We start from the raw sequence: 15,382 nt of genomic DNA on the forward strand, positions 1-15,382 counted from the left end.
AATTCCTACACTGATAATTGCATAAGCATGAAACACTAGTGTTTGATGTTTACTCCTGACCTGAAATGGAAGGTCTAAATCAGATTCATTGCCAAAGTCATTGGAAAAATGGTGGGATCATTCCACCACTATAAAAAATATTTCACTACTAATGCAATCCCCTACCTATACAAGAGTCAAATACATTCCAAGATGGAGTACTGACTATTGTCACATCTGGAGAGGAGTTCCTAAGAGTACCCTTTCCTATTTTGACAAGGTACAAAATCGTTGTCAAAATTTAGTGGAGAAGAACCTTTTCGCCTCCCTATTTCCTTTCTCACAGAAGTGACGTTGCGAGTCTGTCTACTTATCATTGCTTTTATAGTAGGTGCTCGACTAAGCTCCAATCTAACAAATACACATCTAGCTACAACAACCATTAAAAATTTCTGTCACTCTCTATCTGTGCCTAAAACTAAATGACAATCCGATAAACAGATTTTCTGTCCTAGAACTGTCAATTTGTGGAACATAATACTGTAAGGCTGCTTCCTAGCTAATTACAGCATAGACGTTTTCAAGTCCAATGTAAATAAGCCCTACCCAATTTCCATCATTACTGATCATCATGGCGTTGTCTCACTATCTAACTAACATTTATTAATCCTTATCCTAGAGTGGCCTCTTGGCCTTGATAAGTGGTGACCCTCAAATAATATATATATATATATATATATATATATATATATATATATAATCCAACATAATGGATTATTCAAAGAAGGAAAAGCTAAAATTATTTAAATATTCATTAATGTTTCATCTTCATTCCAAGACTTTTTCAATGTAATTGATTTAAAGAAAAGCAGAAGTCATTATTTTCAAATACATGGTGCATCTATGAAACTCAACACAAACTAAAGAAAAGACTTGATGAACATAAAAGAGACATGAGAAAAAGTTTATTAAGAATAAAGTATAATACAAAATCATGATTCTGGGATGATAGCTGCCTTGACATTTAGATGCAAGTGTATTTATTGTGTCTGGAGGGTGAGTCCATTTATTCTTAAAATAGGTAGTTCTACTTACACTTTCCAAACTCACTTTTTTCTGATTCAAAAAATGTAGTTCAAACTCAATGGTGACTCAACAGGTCACATTTTTTCTCACACACACACATTATATGCTGAACGTCTGTGTGTCTGGTCATAAATATGCTCCTATATGGTTGACTATTTTAAAAAAATGATTATATGTAATGATAGAAGATGTATCGAGACACAGGACTGGGTATGTTTGATCTGACAGAATAGTGGTTCATTAAAATTGTGGGGTCTGCGTTCGCGTCTGGTCCACAAAGTATGGAAATAAAAAATTTTAAAATTAAAAAAAAACGTTTACAAGTGTTTTTGATATAGATGTACATAATAATACTTTAATAAGTATATTTTAACTTAAATAGAGATGGTATAATAAAATTGTGGGGTCTGCGTTCATGCCTGGCCTCCATAGAATGGAAATAGGCACAAACTTTAATAAAGACTTTTCATATCTATCTGCGTAAGTATACTTTGATAATTATGTTTCAGTTTGAAGAAATATTGTATAATAAAATTATGGGGTTTTCGTTCACACCTGACTTCCATAGAATGGAAATATGTCACAAAGTTTAACAAGGTTTTTTTTAATATAAATCCACAGAATATTGTGATAAGTGTTTCAGTGTGAACAGGTATGGTATAATAAATTATGGGGTTTATCTATTTTATTTTTACTTTCATCATATTTTGCTTTGGTTTTGATACCCCCAAATTCGACGCTATCTCTTTACAACCCTTCCTTTTCATAACCTATCATACTTTCATAAATCAGTGTCCATTTTCTGTAGGCTGTTTTTGAACCCAGTCAACAATGGGTACTTTTGCTAGTATATATATATATATATATATATATATATATATATATATATATATATATTTCAAGCACATCTGATTGAACACGATAGTTCTTTTTTCCGATTTTGTTGGATAACTTTTCAATTCACTGTGCAGTCTTTTTTTTTTTTCGGCTGGCATGTTGTATATTATGGCGCCCAGTAGTTATTGTTGTTCAGCCATATTTTTCTCAAGCACTTTCAATTGGTGCATCCGAGTGTCGTTGGGAACGATTGTTGTTGTTTCTTTATTGAGGTTTGCTGTATTTATAGTTTTTTTTTACACAGTGATCACCACTTATCAAGGCCCGGAAGCCACTCAGGGATAAGGGTTATTGCAAGTACATTACGTTAGTGTGGAGACTTGATGAAGTGTTTAATTAAGGGGGCGGTTGAAGTTACGAGTAATTCTATTATTTTTTTTTTTTTTTATTGGTTATAAAGGTGGGTGTGAGATGGGTAGGCAAATTGAAAAGTTATCCAACATAATCGGAAAAAAGAACTCAGTCATATTTAATCAGACGTGTTTGAAAAATGACTTGCTTCCAAAATATATATATATATTAGTGTTGGGACGATTAATCAGAATCGTGAATCAGAAAATCCGAAAATTTGCATGTATTGGAATTGATATCAGAAAAATTGATGCCTATTTTCTGATTCCAAATTGATTCTTTTAATTGTTTTTTTTTTTATTTGATTTTGTTTAAAACAAAATTTTCCACTGCAGGTAATAATGATAAAATAATAAATATTTATTGATTTAAAAATATCAGTAAAATTAAAATCGATAAATCATCCTCCACAAGTGTATTTTGACGTTTAGGAAAATATCTGCATATTTAACACGTGTTTTTATGAAAATCGGGATTTATAACAATTTTATTGTTAAATAATAACAGATTTCTAAAGAATCGGAATTGGTAATTTAGCATGGAATCAGGAAAAATATTGGAATCGTCCTATTACTAATATATATATACATATATTTAATTTTAATTTTTTTATTTTCTTACCAGATTATGCCAGGGACGCACCTCTTGATCACCGGTCCAAATGGTTGTGGCAAGTCTTCTTTATTCCGCATTCTTAGTGGACTTTGGCCAGCTTACAGGGGAAGTCTACAGAAACCTCCAACACATCACATGTTTTACATTCCACAAAGGCAAAGATTTTTTTTGTTTGTTTCTTCTTTTTCTCTGTTCATTCACGACGTAAAGAGGACGAAAGTGGATGATGCATCTCCCTCCACGCAAATGTATTAGTTCATGTAATAGATCCAGTGCTAATAAACAAAGTGCGAGAGGATGATGGAAGTGAGAGTGATAGATACTGTAGAAGATAAGATGAGGGAGGGATCAAATACAGTGAGAGAGGGTGAGAGTTATAGATAGGAACTTAGAAAGAGATGGGTTACTTGATGAGTTAAAAGAATAGCTTGTTTTGTTTAAATCTGTTTACACATAGCTCCTGTTTTTCAATCGTAGATGTGTCCCTTTCTTCCTGAGATTCTCATGGATGGCTCTGCTCTCGATGTAAAATCGACTTCTCATCAAATCTTTCTTGGACTTCATATGTTAAATCCATTGCTTTTTCTGCTTGTAAAATAGGTTCTTTACTGCTCTAACCCTTTTTCTCATACCTGAGGCTATTCTCTAATGCTACAACTTTATTATCAGACCATATATGGAGTATTGCCTTATTTGGGCTTGTGAATTTTTGTCTCATTTGAGGGTTCTTGATAAATGGCAGAAATATATCAATAATTTGATTGACCTGCACCTTTTCTTTTTTTGCAATCTCTCGTGATGTTGCTAGTTTCAGTCTTTTCTAGAAATACTATTATGACACCTGATCATTTACCCGAGGGAGAGTTACTTGGTTGAGAAACGTCCTGGGAATAGCAATCAGCTCCCCGGGTGTTACACACGATCAAACGATATCAGATGATAGGCACATGGACAATAGAAACATAAACGGGTTAATATGACGTCAACCATAGACGTCTAGTATGGGTCTGTTTTTTAATCTTCTTTGCATCATTACAGGCAGCATTTCCATCGTTGCAAGTAAATGGACTGCATCTCTGTTGCTGAAAATTAACGCTTGTACAAAACAGCAAACAAAGGCATATTTAATAAGAATATAATTATTTTATTTAACACTGGAGGAGCATATTTAAATCAGTGATTACAGAATTTGTCCCATTCGAGAGTTCTTCATAAATTGCAGAAACATATCGATAATTTGATTGGCCTCCACCCTTTCTTCTTTGTAATCTCTCTTTAGTGATGTTGCTAGTCTCAGTTTTTTTCTATAAATACTTTTATATGTTTTCTTTAAAATTGTCTTATATATTCTTCACTTCCTTTGTTCCAGCTCGTTTGACTCGTTGGTCTAGTGGTCTCCATCAATTCACTTTTTTGATACCTTATTGTAATATAGTTTCTTATTCCAGTAGATTCTTTCTAAGAACTGCAAGCTTGTGGAACTCTTTTTCTGCTGACTGTTTTCCTCCTGCCAATAACCTTGGTCATTTTAGGACTAAGGTTATTAGACATCTTCTGTCTTTTCAATAACTATCTTTCGTTTTTGTTAAATCCTAACATCAAATGGCTTCACATCTTGTCTAGAGCAATTTCCATAATTTTTTTTTCTTTTTAAAATGCAATTCCTATTACAAGCAAAATTTTTGGTCCGTTATGTAGATAACTGCTGATTGACCTTCGACAGCTTAGAGAACTTTTCTTCACTTGGACACTCCCCAACTTTCTTCCAATCAAATAAAACCTTTGTTGATTTTTACTTTAGTGTAACAGTTTATGTTCACTGATAATATATAGAAGTGCATCCCACATTTCTATAATTTTCACGTTTCAGCTGAAATATTGTCATTTTTGAGATATCATTTGAATTTTGAGATATATTAGAAATTTTAAAAAGTCAAAAACAATATTTCTTCTTCAAATAAATTATTTATTTATCTTAAAAAAGATGATACAAGTTTCAATTTTTCAAGCATTTTTTTTATTGTTGTTGTTGTTGTTGTTGTTGTTGATTGTTTTTCTGTCGAAATTCTTTGACTCTGAGCAATAAATTTTATTTTTCTGGATTCTTGTCCAAGTGATCATCATTGGTTTCATTTCTAACTATTGATGTTGCTGTCCTGTTACTTTTTGAAAAAAAATATTGCAATGGCCATTGGGTTGGTATAATGCTAGCTGTAGAAATGCTTCTTTTTTTATGTTTAAGATGGTTTAAATATCAGAATTAGTCCAATTGATATCATGTCCTGCGTACTAAGGACTCCAATCTGAAACTAGTACAATTCATTTAATAGTTTTGGATTCCTCAAGGCAGTGGTTTCTAACCATTTTTTTTTCTTTTGGAGACACATCCCACCTAATATGAAGATCGGCTCAAAATTAAGACATCATATTTTTTTTAACCCATTAAAATTAAAACTTCATTAAAATTTTACTTCCTTATTATCTTAACTGATATTGATTTAAAATATTAGTGTACACAAAAAAAGTTATTTTGAACTGAGTCTTAGTATATATATATATATATATATATATATATATATATATATATATATATATACTAATAAGAATTACAGTTAAGTTTACTAAGATAATCCAAGATGGCAAATCTAAAGTATATTATAAATATTAAAGAGTTAATATTTATAAAGTAATCTCAACCAGATGTAAAAGCTCGATAAAACCAAATAGGAAATAGAGCTTATAATAAGAACAAGTAGTTAATAAAACCTGTTAAAAAAACACTTTGAAAAAGAGTTTAAAACATATTTAATTTTACAAAGGAAGCACAAAATAAGTGGATAGTCCTTAATCCGCGGAGTTTCAAAGAAATACTTTCCTTCTCATCAGAGGGTAGGAATTAGCAAAATGCAGGGTTAGATTTTGCTTGCAAAAGTATTTAATGAAACTACAAGTAAGTCATAGATCTGACTTAAAATTAAATATGTTTTTAACTCTTTTTCAAAATGTTTTTTTAACATGTTTTATTAACTTGTTCTTATATATATATATATATATATATATATATATATATATATATATATATATAAAATATAAAGGTGAATTTAGGCAGAGGTGTTTTTTTTTTTTTTTTATTTAAGACTAGCATTTCAGCCCGGCGTTGCCCGGGTGTTTGGAGGTGTATGTTGAGCAAAAAAAAAAAAAAGCGGTCAATTTTTTAAAATTTGACTCCTTAACATTTGTTTTGGACTCAAATCAAGTTATTAAGTTAGATTCATGTCCAAGGAACCTATATCTAAAATTTCAAGTGTTTCGACCCAAAATTGTCAGGGGAGTTTGGTAGAGTTCTCAAAGGTCAAATCGTTGAACTTTGACCTCTTAACAGCGAAATTTCTGGCCAAAAACCGATCACAAAGATTTTCCAAATCTCAGTACCCTGTATATCAAATTTCGAGTCTGTAGACTTAAAATTGACAGAATTATTGCGTAGGGAAATGTACACACACACATACAGACATGTTCACTTTTATAGATATATAGATTGGGTTAAATATCAGAATTAGTCTACTTGATGTTATGTCTTGAAACTAGTGCAATTTCATCCAATAGTTTTGGAGCCTCCAAGTCAGTCAGTGGTTTCTAACCATCGGAGGGGGGGGGATACACCCCACCTAATATGAGTGTCGTTTAAAAAGTAAGACCTATTTTTTTTTACTCGTTAAAAATTTAAATGTCATTAAAATTCTACTTGCTTATTCTCCTTAATTTTTTTAGTCTACATTTTTCACTGATAAATTTATCTGGCACAGGCTAGGATCAGAGTGTAGTATCAGTTTTAATGTTACACTCAAGTTAATTTGTCTTTAGTCAAGTAAGGGGGAAACTATTCTGTACTAAGGCAATTTTATTTTTGCCTACTTCCAGAGTGCCCCTTTTTGGGGAGCTGGTCGCCCCCCCCCCTATTAAAAACGACCTTGTGTCACATTTTGCTTTCATGTGGAAGCAACTAAATACGTAAATCTCCCTAAATTTCCCTGTTATTTTGACTTGCTGTATTTCACTTGAGTCTCAAGATAAAGTCAAGGTGAATTTGAACAAGTGCTGCTCAACTGCATCCTCTTCAGTATAAATAACTGCAACCTTTTTTTTTCTTACAAATTAAAGTACATTTGTTTCATTTTTTTGCCAAATAAATTTAATTGAATTTATCAGCATTCAAATATGCATACATCTTAAATTGGATCCTATATATAAAGCTTATTGTTTTCTTTGTCCGACAGGCCTTATATGTCAATTGGTACGTTGAGGGACCAAGTAATTTATCCTGACACCGTGGCAGATTTCCAGAGGAAAAAATTGAACGACGATCATTTGGAAACCATCTTGTCCATTGTACATCTCCAACACATTGTCCACAGAGAAGGGGGTGAGTAGTTTGCATTTATTTAAAAAAAATTTTTTTAATGCATTTTCACCCCAAACAAGGTACAGTGCCCCGTTGATGTAGGGGACTACTATCTGGGTTATAATTTACAGGGATACTATGTAGGGAGTTGAGCAGCAAGATGTCTGTTTACATTACACTTGAACTTCTGCATGTCAGTACAGTAAGGGAAGCAGGAACCCGGAAGAGAATTCCAAAGTTTAGCAGTTCTGGGGAAGAAACTATTGGAGTAGAAGGATTTCTGGCATCTGAGGATCTCTACTGTGTGGGGGTGGGATTTTGCTGTTTGTCAGGGTATTTATGTCAAGGAGGTAAAAGGGCTTATAGTTCGTCAGAGCACCTACCATTAAAATACTTGTAAAACAGGCAGAGGGATGCAACATTTCGTCAGTGGTTGAATCCTATCTGTTAGTGCGGGACCTATTAAGGTGGCGACTCTCTTTTCAATCCTGTTTAAGAGGGAGAGACTAGTAGCAGATGCACCAGCACAAATGTGGCAACAATATTCATACATGGACGAATGATGGTCTCGGAGAGGTAAAAGACACTCTCAGGTGTAAGTTACTTTCTAGTATGGTAGAGAGAGCCCATGTTTCTTTGCAGCAGCCTTGGCAATGCTCTCAGTGGCTAGTAGTGATTAAGAATGGTTTCTACTGTGTTATTAAAAGAAAGCAGCTTAGTCTTGGTAGCATTGAATGTTACCATCCATGTTTGTCCCCATTCCACTACTGCAGGTCTTTCTCTATTGCTTTGGACATGTGTTCATTCATTTTTTCCCATTGTGTCTATTAGAGTGTGATGTCATCAGCAAATATACTCATCTCAGAGACAATTTTATCTGGGAGATCATTTATGAATATCAGGAATAATAAAGGTCCAAGGATCGACCCCTGAGGTACATCCTGCATTTATACATTGTTTTAATGTACGACCATCAAAGACAACCTAAATTCTTCTCTTATTTAAGAAGGATTTAATTATGTTAAGTATTCATCCAGTAATACCATAGGATCTGATTTTCATGAGAAGACTATCATGCCATCATGCCATGCCCTGTCAAAAGCCTTAGATATATCTAGGGCTACTGCCCTACCCTCTCTTGCTTTGTTCACTGCATTGTTTTTTTTTTTTTAATTTTTGTTTTTTACAAGGAGGTCACCACTTATCAAGGCCCGGAAGCCACTCAGGTATAAGGGTTATTGCATGTACAGTACGTTGTACATTAGTGTTGAGATTTCATAAAGTGTCTACTTAAGGGGGCGGTTCATCAGGAATTTGTTTACGTTAGATTTGAAGACACCCAAGTTGTAGTCAGGTGGGAAACAGGCAGATGGAACAGAGTTCCACTGGTGTGCTGTTCTAAGAAAGAAGCTGTGTTCATGGAATCTACATTTTGATTTAGGCACAGATAGAGAGTGGGGAAAATTTTTGACAGTGGCTTCAGCTAGACAGGTGTTTTCAGTTCAGTTCAGAGATTACAGTTAGAATATCTGCAGTAGAACAAGCTTACCTAAATCTATACTGTTGGTCAGACAGAAGTTTAGCAGCTCTGATGTGGTGGACTAGTGCTTGATTAATTATGGACTCAAATATTTGAGCGAAAAGAGGAAGGAGGCTAATGGGGTGATAATTTAATGGGTCAGTTCTTTCACCAGAATTCTTGTAAACTGGTACCACAGAAAGTTTTCCAGCAGTCAGAAAGCATTTGTTGAAAAGTTTGGAGAGAACTGGATCAACATCGGCGGAACATGTTTTTAATAGTACAACAGGTCCACATGCTTTCGAAGTTTTTTATGATATCATGTACTTGAGAAGGGGTGATTTTCGGATCATCATAGTGTAGTTTCTGTCTGCAGAGGAAAATCTGGGAGGGAGTGGTTTGCTAGGTCCAAAGTAGTTTGATGCAAACCAACGGGCAAACAGGTTTGCTTCTCAGTTGCCTTCAAAATTGTTGGATAGTGGGAGAATTGTTGATTGCCCCTTATTTATTTCACCATTATAGATTTTCCAGAAATCATAAGTTCCTAATCAAGTCTGTTGCCAAGGTCGCTGGAAAGATGATGGGATCCTTCTACCGCTCCAGAAGATATCTCACTGATGATGCAATTCTCTATCTGTATAAAAGCCAAGTACGGGCCTTGATAAGTGGTGACCACCATGTAAAAAAAAAAAAAAAAAAAATTCTGCGCTTCAATGCATTTTCTGGTGGTTTTGATATATTCTCTCTTAGCCGTGGCTATTTCCTTTTTACAATTACTTCTAGTTTCTATAAACTTTTGTTTATTTAATTGGATTTATGTCGGATAAATCTGTGGTATGCATGTTGTGTCAGAGCAATGGCAGCTGCGCAAGTAAACCATTTGGGGTTTGTTATAGAACTTAAACCATTCAGTGGTCTCATTGGCGCAATGTTTCGCAGGAAGAGAAAAGATATTTCCCCATGGAGCATCTTTGATGTGATCCTTGATGGCATCCCAGTCAGCCTTATTGTAGCATCTTGTCGTTTTGAGCAATGGCTCTTCAACTTCGGGTTGAGAGTTTAGAGTGATGTCTATCATTATCACAGCATGATCAGCACTCCCAACTAGGCAATGGGTATTTGTTACACAATCCTCAGGATCTGTTGTCAGAAATAGGTCCAGAAGTGAGGCTTGCTGGTCCTGACGATCTGAGATGGGTTGAGAATGTTACTGTCTGTGTAAAGGAATGGGATATAAAAAAGTTATTTGTGATGCGACCAATTACTGTGTTAGTGTAGTTATAGAAGCCAATTACTGTGTTGGAGATTAAAATCAGTAAATACATTTGGACACTAGTATCGAGGAAGTGCTACATCTATTCTCTCAAAGGCGTGATTGATTAGAGTATCAAATAATAGAGTAGATTACCAAATCATTTCTTGCAGATGTGCTTACAGTTATATCTCATAGGATTAGCAAATCTCTCGACGGAGGCAACCTTTCTAGGGCAATTGCTCTTGACATATCTAAGGCCTTTGATAGGGTATGGCATAAAGGTTTACTTCATAAGATCTCTAGCTATGGTATAGCTGGAAATGTCTTCTCAATTATTAAATCATTTCTTTCTGATAGGTTCATAAGAGTAGTAGTTGAGGGGCAAAAATCAGAAGCTCATAGTATTAATGCTGGAGTCCCTCAGGGGTCCATCCTGGGCCCAACTCTTTTACTGATCTACATTAATGATCTTCCACATCACATCCTTACATCATTTGTAGACATTTATGCTGATGACACTACTATCTATGGTAGCACATCTAAGACCATAAATGACCAAGTTCTCTCCGATTCTCTCTCCTCTGATTTTGAGCAAGTGGTACAATGGGGAAAGGAGTGGCTGATTACTTTTAATGCATCTAAAACCAAGCTTTTATCTTTACATCATCAACGCTCTGTTCCCATCTGGCATCAATTGAAATGAATGGCTCTCGTTTTGGGGAGGCCTCATGTTTTGACAAGCTTCCGGGCTTGACCTTTACTCCTGATTTGAAATGGAACACGTACATCAAATTTGTTGCCAAAGTCGCTGGAAAAATGGTGGGACCTTCTATCGATCCAGTAGATATCTCACTGCTGATGCAATTCTCTATCTATATAAGAGCTAAATTTGTCCAAGGATGGAATACTGTTGCCATATCTGGGCAGGAGCTGCTAGAAAGGACTTGTCCTGCCTTGATAGAGTTCAAAATAGACTTCGTAGCCTCGTAAGAGATGTCCATTTCTCTTCCCTGCAACCTCTTTCTCACAGAAGAGATGTAGCGAGTTTGTCCTTGCTTTATCGTTATTTTCATGGCAGGTGCTCGACTGAGCTTCAAACTATGGTCCCCCTTGCCAAACTTTCACAAGAAACACCCGTCTAGCTGAAAACACTATCAATAATTCCCCCCACTCTTTATCTGTGCCTAAACCTAAACGTAGATTCCATGAAGAAGGTTTCTTTCTTAGAACTGCATGCCTGTGGAATTGTATTCCGTTTTCTTGCTTTCCAGCTGACTACAATATGGTTGTCTTCAAGTCCAATGTAAACAAGTTCTTGATAAGCTGTTCTCATTAAGTTAACAAATTTACCGAATTTCCATTACTAATGATTACTATATTGTCCAATTGACTACTGTACACTCTTTAACCCTAATCCTGGAGTAGCCCCTGGGCCTTGATAAGTGGTGATGCCTATGTAAAAAAAAAAGTACAGTCCTGGGTCGATGGAGCATGATAAAGAAAATATAAGTAGCTAACACTATGTTGTGATTGATTAGAGTAGTCTTTTTTTTCACCCTAAACAAACATATTGCCACTTGGATATAAGGGACTACTACTTAAGATCATGTCTATAAGGAAGTGTGGGGAGTTGAACAGCAAGATGTCTGATCACATTACATTTAAACTTGTGCAGGTTATTACAGTTAGGAAAGCAGAAAACAGGGTGGGAATTTCAAAGTTAGCAGTCTGAGGGAAGAAACTATTAGAGCAGAAGGTTTCCAGCATTTAGAGACCTCAGCAGTGAAGGGGTGGAATTTTGTTGCTTGTTGGATTAGTCAGGAGTATGTACATGGGGGGAGGGCACAAGTGCTATGAGTTCATCAGAATGTGCTCTGATCAACTAAACTTTGAAATTTCCACCCTATTTTTTGCTTTCCTGACTGCATTAACCTGCACAAGTTTAAATGTAATGTAAACAGACATCTTGCTGTTCAACTCCCCACACTTACTATTCAGTAGGTATTTACAGTATTCCATCAGTGGCTATGTGCTTGGTTTGGGGTGACAATACATAATCAAAAACGTACAGTCTAAATGTTTGTCACTTTTAACCTATATATGGTATAGAGCCAAAACTCGAACATAGAATGATGTGTTTCTTTTATTTAAACAAAAATAACACATCGTCTTTGAAGACCATGTTTTGGCACCGGCGGGGAAGGGGGGGTATTAAAAGGTAAATTTAAATTCCTGTTGATGATTTTGCACGCCAGAATCTGGTCTCCTCACATCCTCCATCACTCAAATGAAAACTAATTTGGTCTTTAAAGCAGATTTTTGTTGGTAAGCATGAAGAGTCCCTTCACCTTAAATTGTAAATCTTCAACTTGTATATGACATGTTTACGTTGACACACCGGCTGAAGTTAAGTGCCAGGTCAGTACTAAAATGGGCAACCATTTGAGAATACTTGGCACTGTGTATTTAGGAAGCAGGTATGTATAATATTTCAGGGGGGCATGAACGCCTATGCTTTGCACAGTTATAAGTCACCCTTGGGCAAGGTATAGCACCTGTTAGTCTCTTTTTGATTTTTTGGAGAGTTATCAAGTGGGAGGGGTAGATTTATCATGAGAAGTGGGAGGGGTAGATTTATCATGAGAAGTGGGAGGGGTAGATTTATCATGAGAAGTGGGAGGGGTAGATTTATCATGAGAAGTGGGAGGGGTAGATAGAGTTGCTTAACTGTGATGGAGGCATTAAGGAAAAGTGTGTGTGGGGGGGGGGGCTAGAAGGAACCTGATGACTGTACGGCAATCTCCATAACCAAAACACCTGCTGCCAGTTTGTCATGAGCCAGCACGGAAGTAGTAAGACACAGAAAACTGTCATGAGAATGCTCGTGTCGGTGTGCAATCTGATCAAACCATAAAAAGCAAAGCCTGAATAAACTTTGTGAGAAAGTAGTGACTCAGATACGTATCTTTCGTCGTTTTTTTTTTTGTTTTTTTTTTGTTTTTTTCATGATTTTGTTAATTTATTTCATTCGTTTCTCTTTTAGGCTGGGATTCTACCTGTGATTGGAAAGACGTCTTGTCGGGTGGAGAGAAACAAAGAATGGGCATGGCTCGGCTTTTCTACCACAAGTGAGTAGAAATAGAAATCTTTTCATTTAAAAATAAACTCTGATTCCACTGAAAAAAAAAAAAAAAAAGCTTAAAATGCTAATAGCTTGGTTTTACAAAGCTAGTACATGACGTCCATAAAAATAAAAACCAAACAACAAAAATGAATCTTCCATAAAAATAAAAACCAAACAACAAAAATGAATCTTCCATAAAAATGAATCAGAATAAAATGGAAATATTAAGAGGGTTGTATATAAACAAAAATACTAGTTCTTCTCAGAGTGATCACCAGAATTGATTCCATTTCTAATAATTTATGTCTCTTTACTGCCACTGTTCGGAAAGAAAAAAGTCACAATGGCCATAGGATTGTCTATTAGAAATTATTTGGAAGGTTATTTCTAACTTGCACAGTAAAGGTCATTTCTAACATGTACAGTAAAGGTCATTTCTAACGTGTACAGTAAAGGTCTTTTCTAACGTGTACAGTAAAGGTAATTTCTAACTTGCACAGTTAAGGTCTTTTCTAACGTGTACAGTAAAGGTCATTTCTAACGTGTACAGTAAAGATCTTTTCTAACGTGTACAGTTAAGGTCTTTTCTAACATGTACAGTAAAGGTCATTTCTAACTTGCACAGTAAAGGTCTTTTCTAACGTGTACAGTAAAGGTCATTTCTAACTTGCACAGTAAAGGTCTTTTCTAACATGTACAGTAAAGGTCATTTCTAACTTGCACAGTAAAGGTCTTTTCTAACGTGTACAGTAAAGGTCATTTCTAACGTGTACAGTAAAGGTCTTTTCTAACGTGTAGAGTAAAGGTCTTTTCTAACGTGTACAGTAAAGGTCTTTTCTAACGTGTACAGTAAAGGTCTTTTCTAACTTGCACAGTAAAGGTCATTTCTAACTTGCACAGTAAAGGTCATTTCTAACGTGTACAGTAAAGGTCTTTTCTAACTTGCACAGTAAAGGTCATTTCTAACGTGTACAGTAAAGGTCTTTTCTAACGTGTACAGTAAAGGTCTTTTCTAACGTGTACAGTAAAGGTCTTTTCTAACGTGTACAGTAAAGGTCTTTTCTAACGTGTACAGTAAAGGTCTTTTCTAACGTGTACAGTAAAGGTCATTTCTAACGTGTACAGTAAAGGTCATTTCTAACGTGTACAGTAAAGGTCTTTTCTAACTTGTAGAGTAAAGACAAAAACACATTTAAAGAACAATCATCATTCTTGGATAAAAATAATGACAAACCAAACAAAGGCCATTATTGCATTCAATCAAATATATATATTACGATTCAAAATATAACAAATATATACTTAGTCGGTTTCTTGTGTGATTTCCAAACAACGATTGTCCTGGGAGGTGTTGTCCTTGTTTAAGAAAGTCAGTATAGCAGAAATTAGGTTCTATTCCTTTTTTTTTTTGTTAATAAAAATTAACTTCCTCCAATATTTGAGAGTTCCTTCTCCTGAAAGTTCTTTTGTGAGAATTTATATAGAACCTCTCCACTTACGTAAAGTGTGCAAAAAGCAACATAAATTCTAATAAACTCACTTATGCAAATTTCCAAATATCTTATTCAGAATATTTCCAACATGTCAGCCATAGAAATGTTGTTTGTTTTAAGGATTTCCTTCTCATTCGTCAAACTGTCTAACCGTCCACGAGAATATTCTATTAACTTAATATAAAGTTGATGGGTAAAATATGTGACACTCACTCAACCTTTCAATTTTATATGTCGGACAGGCCCCAGTTTGCGTTACTTGATGAGTGCACAAGTGCAGTGTCCATTGATGTTGAAAGCAGCATCTACCAAAGAGCCAAAGATGAAGGAATCACGCTCCTCACGATCACTCACAGACCAACATTATGGTAAGTCGATAAAAACTCTGGAAACTTCTTTTTATTTTGTCTGCTTTACAAAAACCTTGATTTTTTTTTTTTTTCATTTAGTACTTATGTAAAATAAAGACCGTCGGGTTATCGGAATTTTCCAGGCAGAATACGTAAAATGCTGAAAGGTGCCTCTTGGATAGAGTTCAAGAAAGAGTCTCCAATCTAATATATCCCACTTTGTCAACTAAGCTCCAACCCCTGTTCCATCACTGCAATGCTGCATCCCTGTGCTTGTTTTACAAATATTTTAATGGAATGTGCTCTGATGA

General features: G+C 35.1%; 1 protein-coding gene across 1 annotated transcript in view; it reads left to right on the top strand.

Moving 5' to 3' along the window:
- Positions 1-15,382, top strand: part of LOC145293694 (ATP-binding cassette sub-family D member 1-like) — a 102,736-nt gene that overhangs the window by 74,587 nt on the left and 12,767 nt on the right. The window contains exons 7-10 of the mRNA XM_080140104.1: positions 2,938-3,083; positions 7,206-7,351; positions 13,148-13,232; positions 14,964-15,089. Coding sequence (XP_079996230.1) covers positions 2,938-3,083; positions 7,206-7,351; positions 13,148-13,232; positions 14,964-15,089 — 503 coding nt within the window. The remainder of the gene's footprint in view (positions 1-2,937; positions 3,084-7,205; positions 7,352-13,147; positions 13,233-14,963; positions 15,090-15,382) is intronic.

This window comes from Euprymna scolopes, chromosome 15 (assembly GCF_053919585.1).
Source record: "Euprymna scolopes isolate OS-2025 chromosome 15, ASM5391958v1, whole genome shotgun sequence".
Lineage (NCBI taxonomy): Eukaryota > Metazoa > Mollusca > Cephalopoda > Sepiida > Sepiolidae > Euprymna > Euprymna scolopes.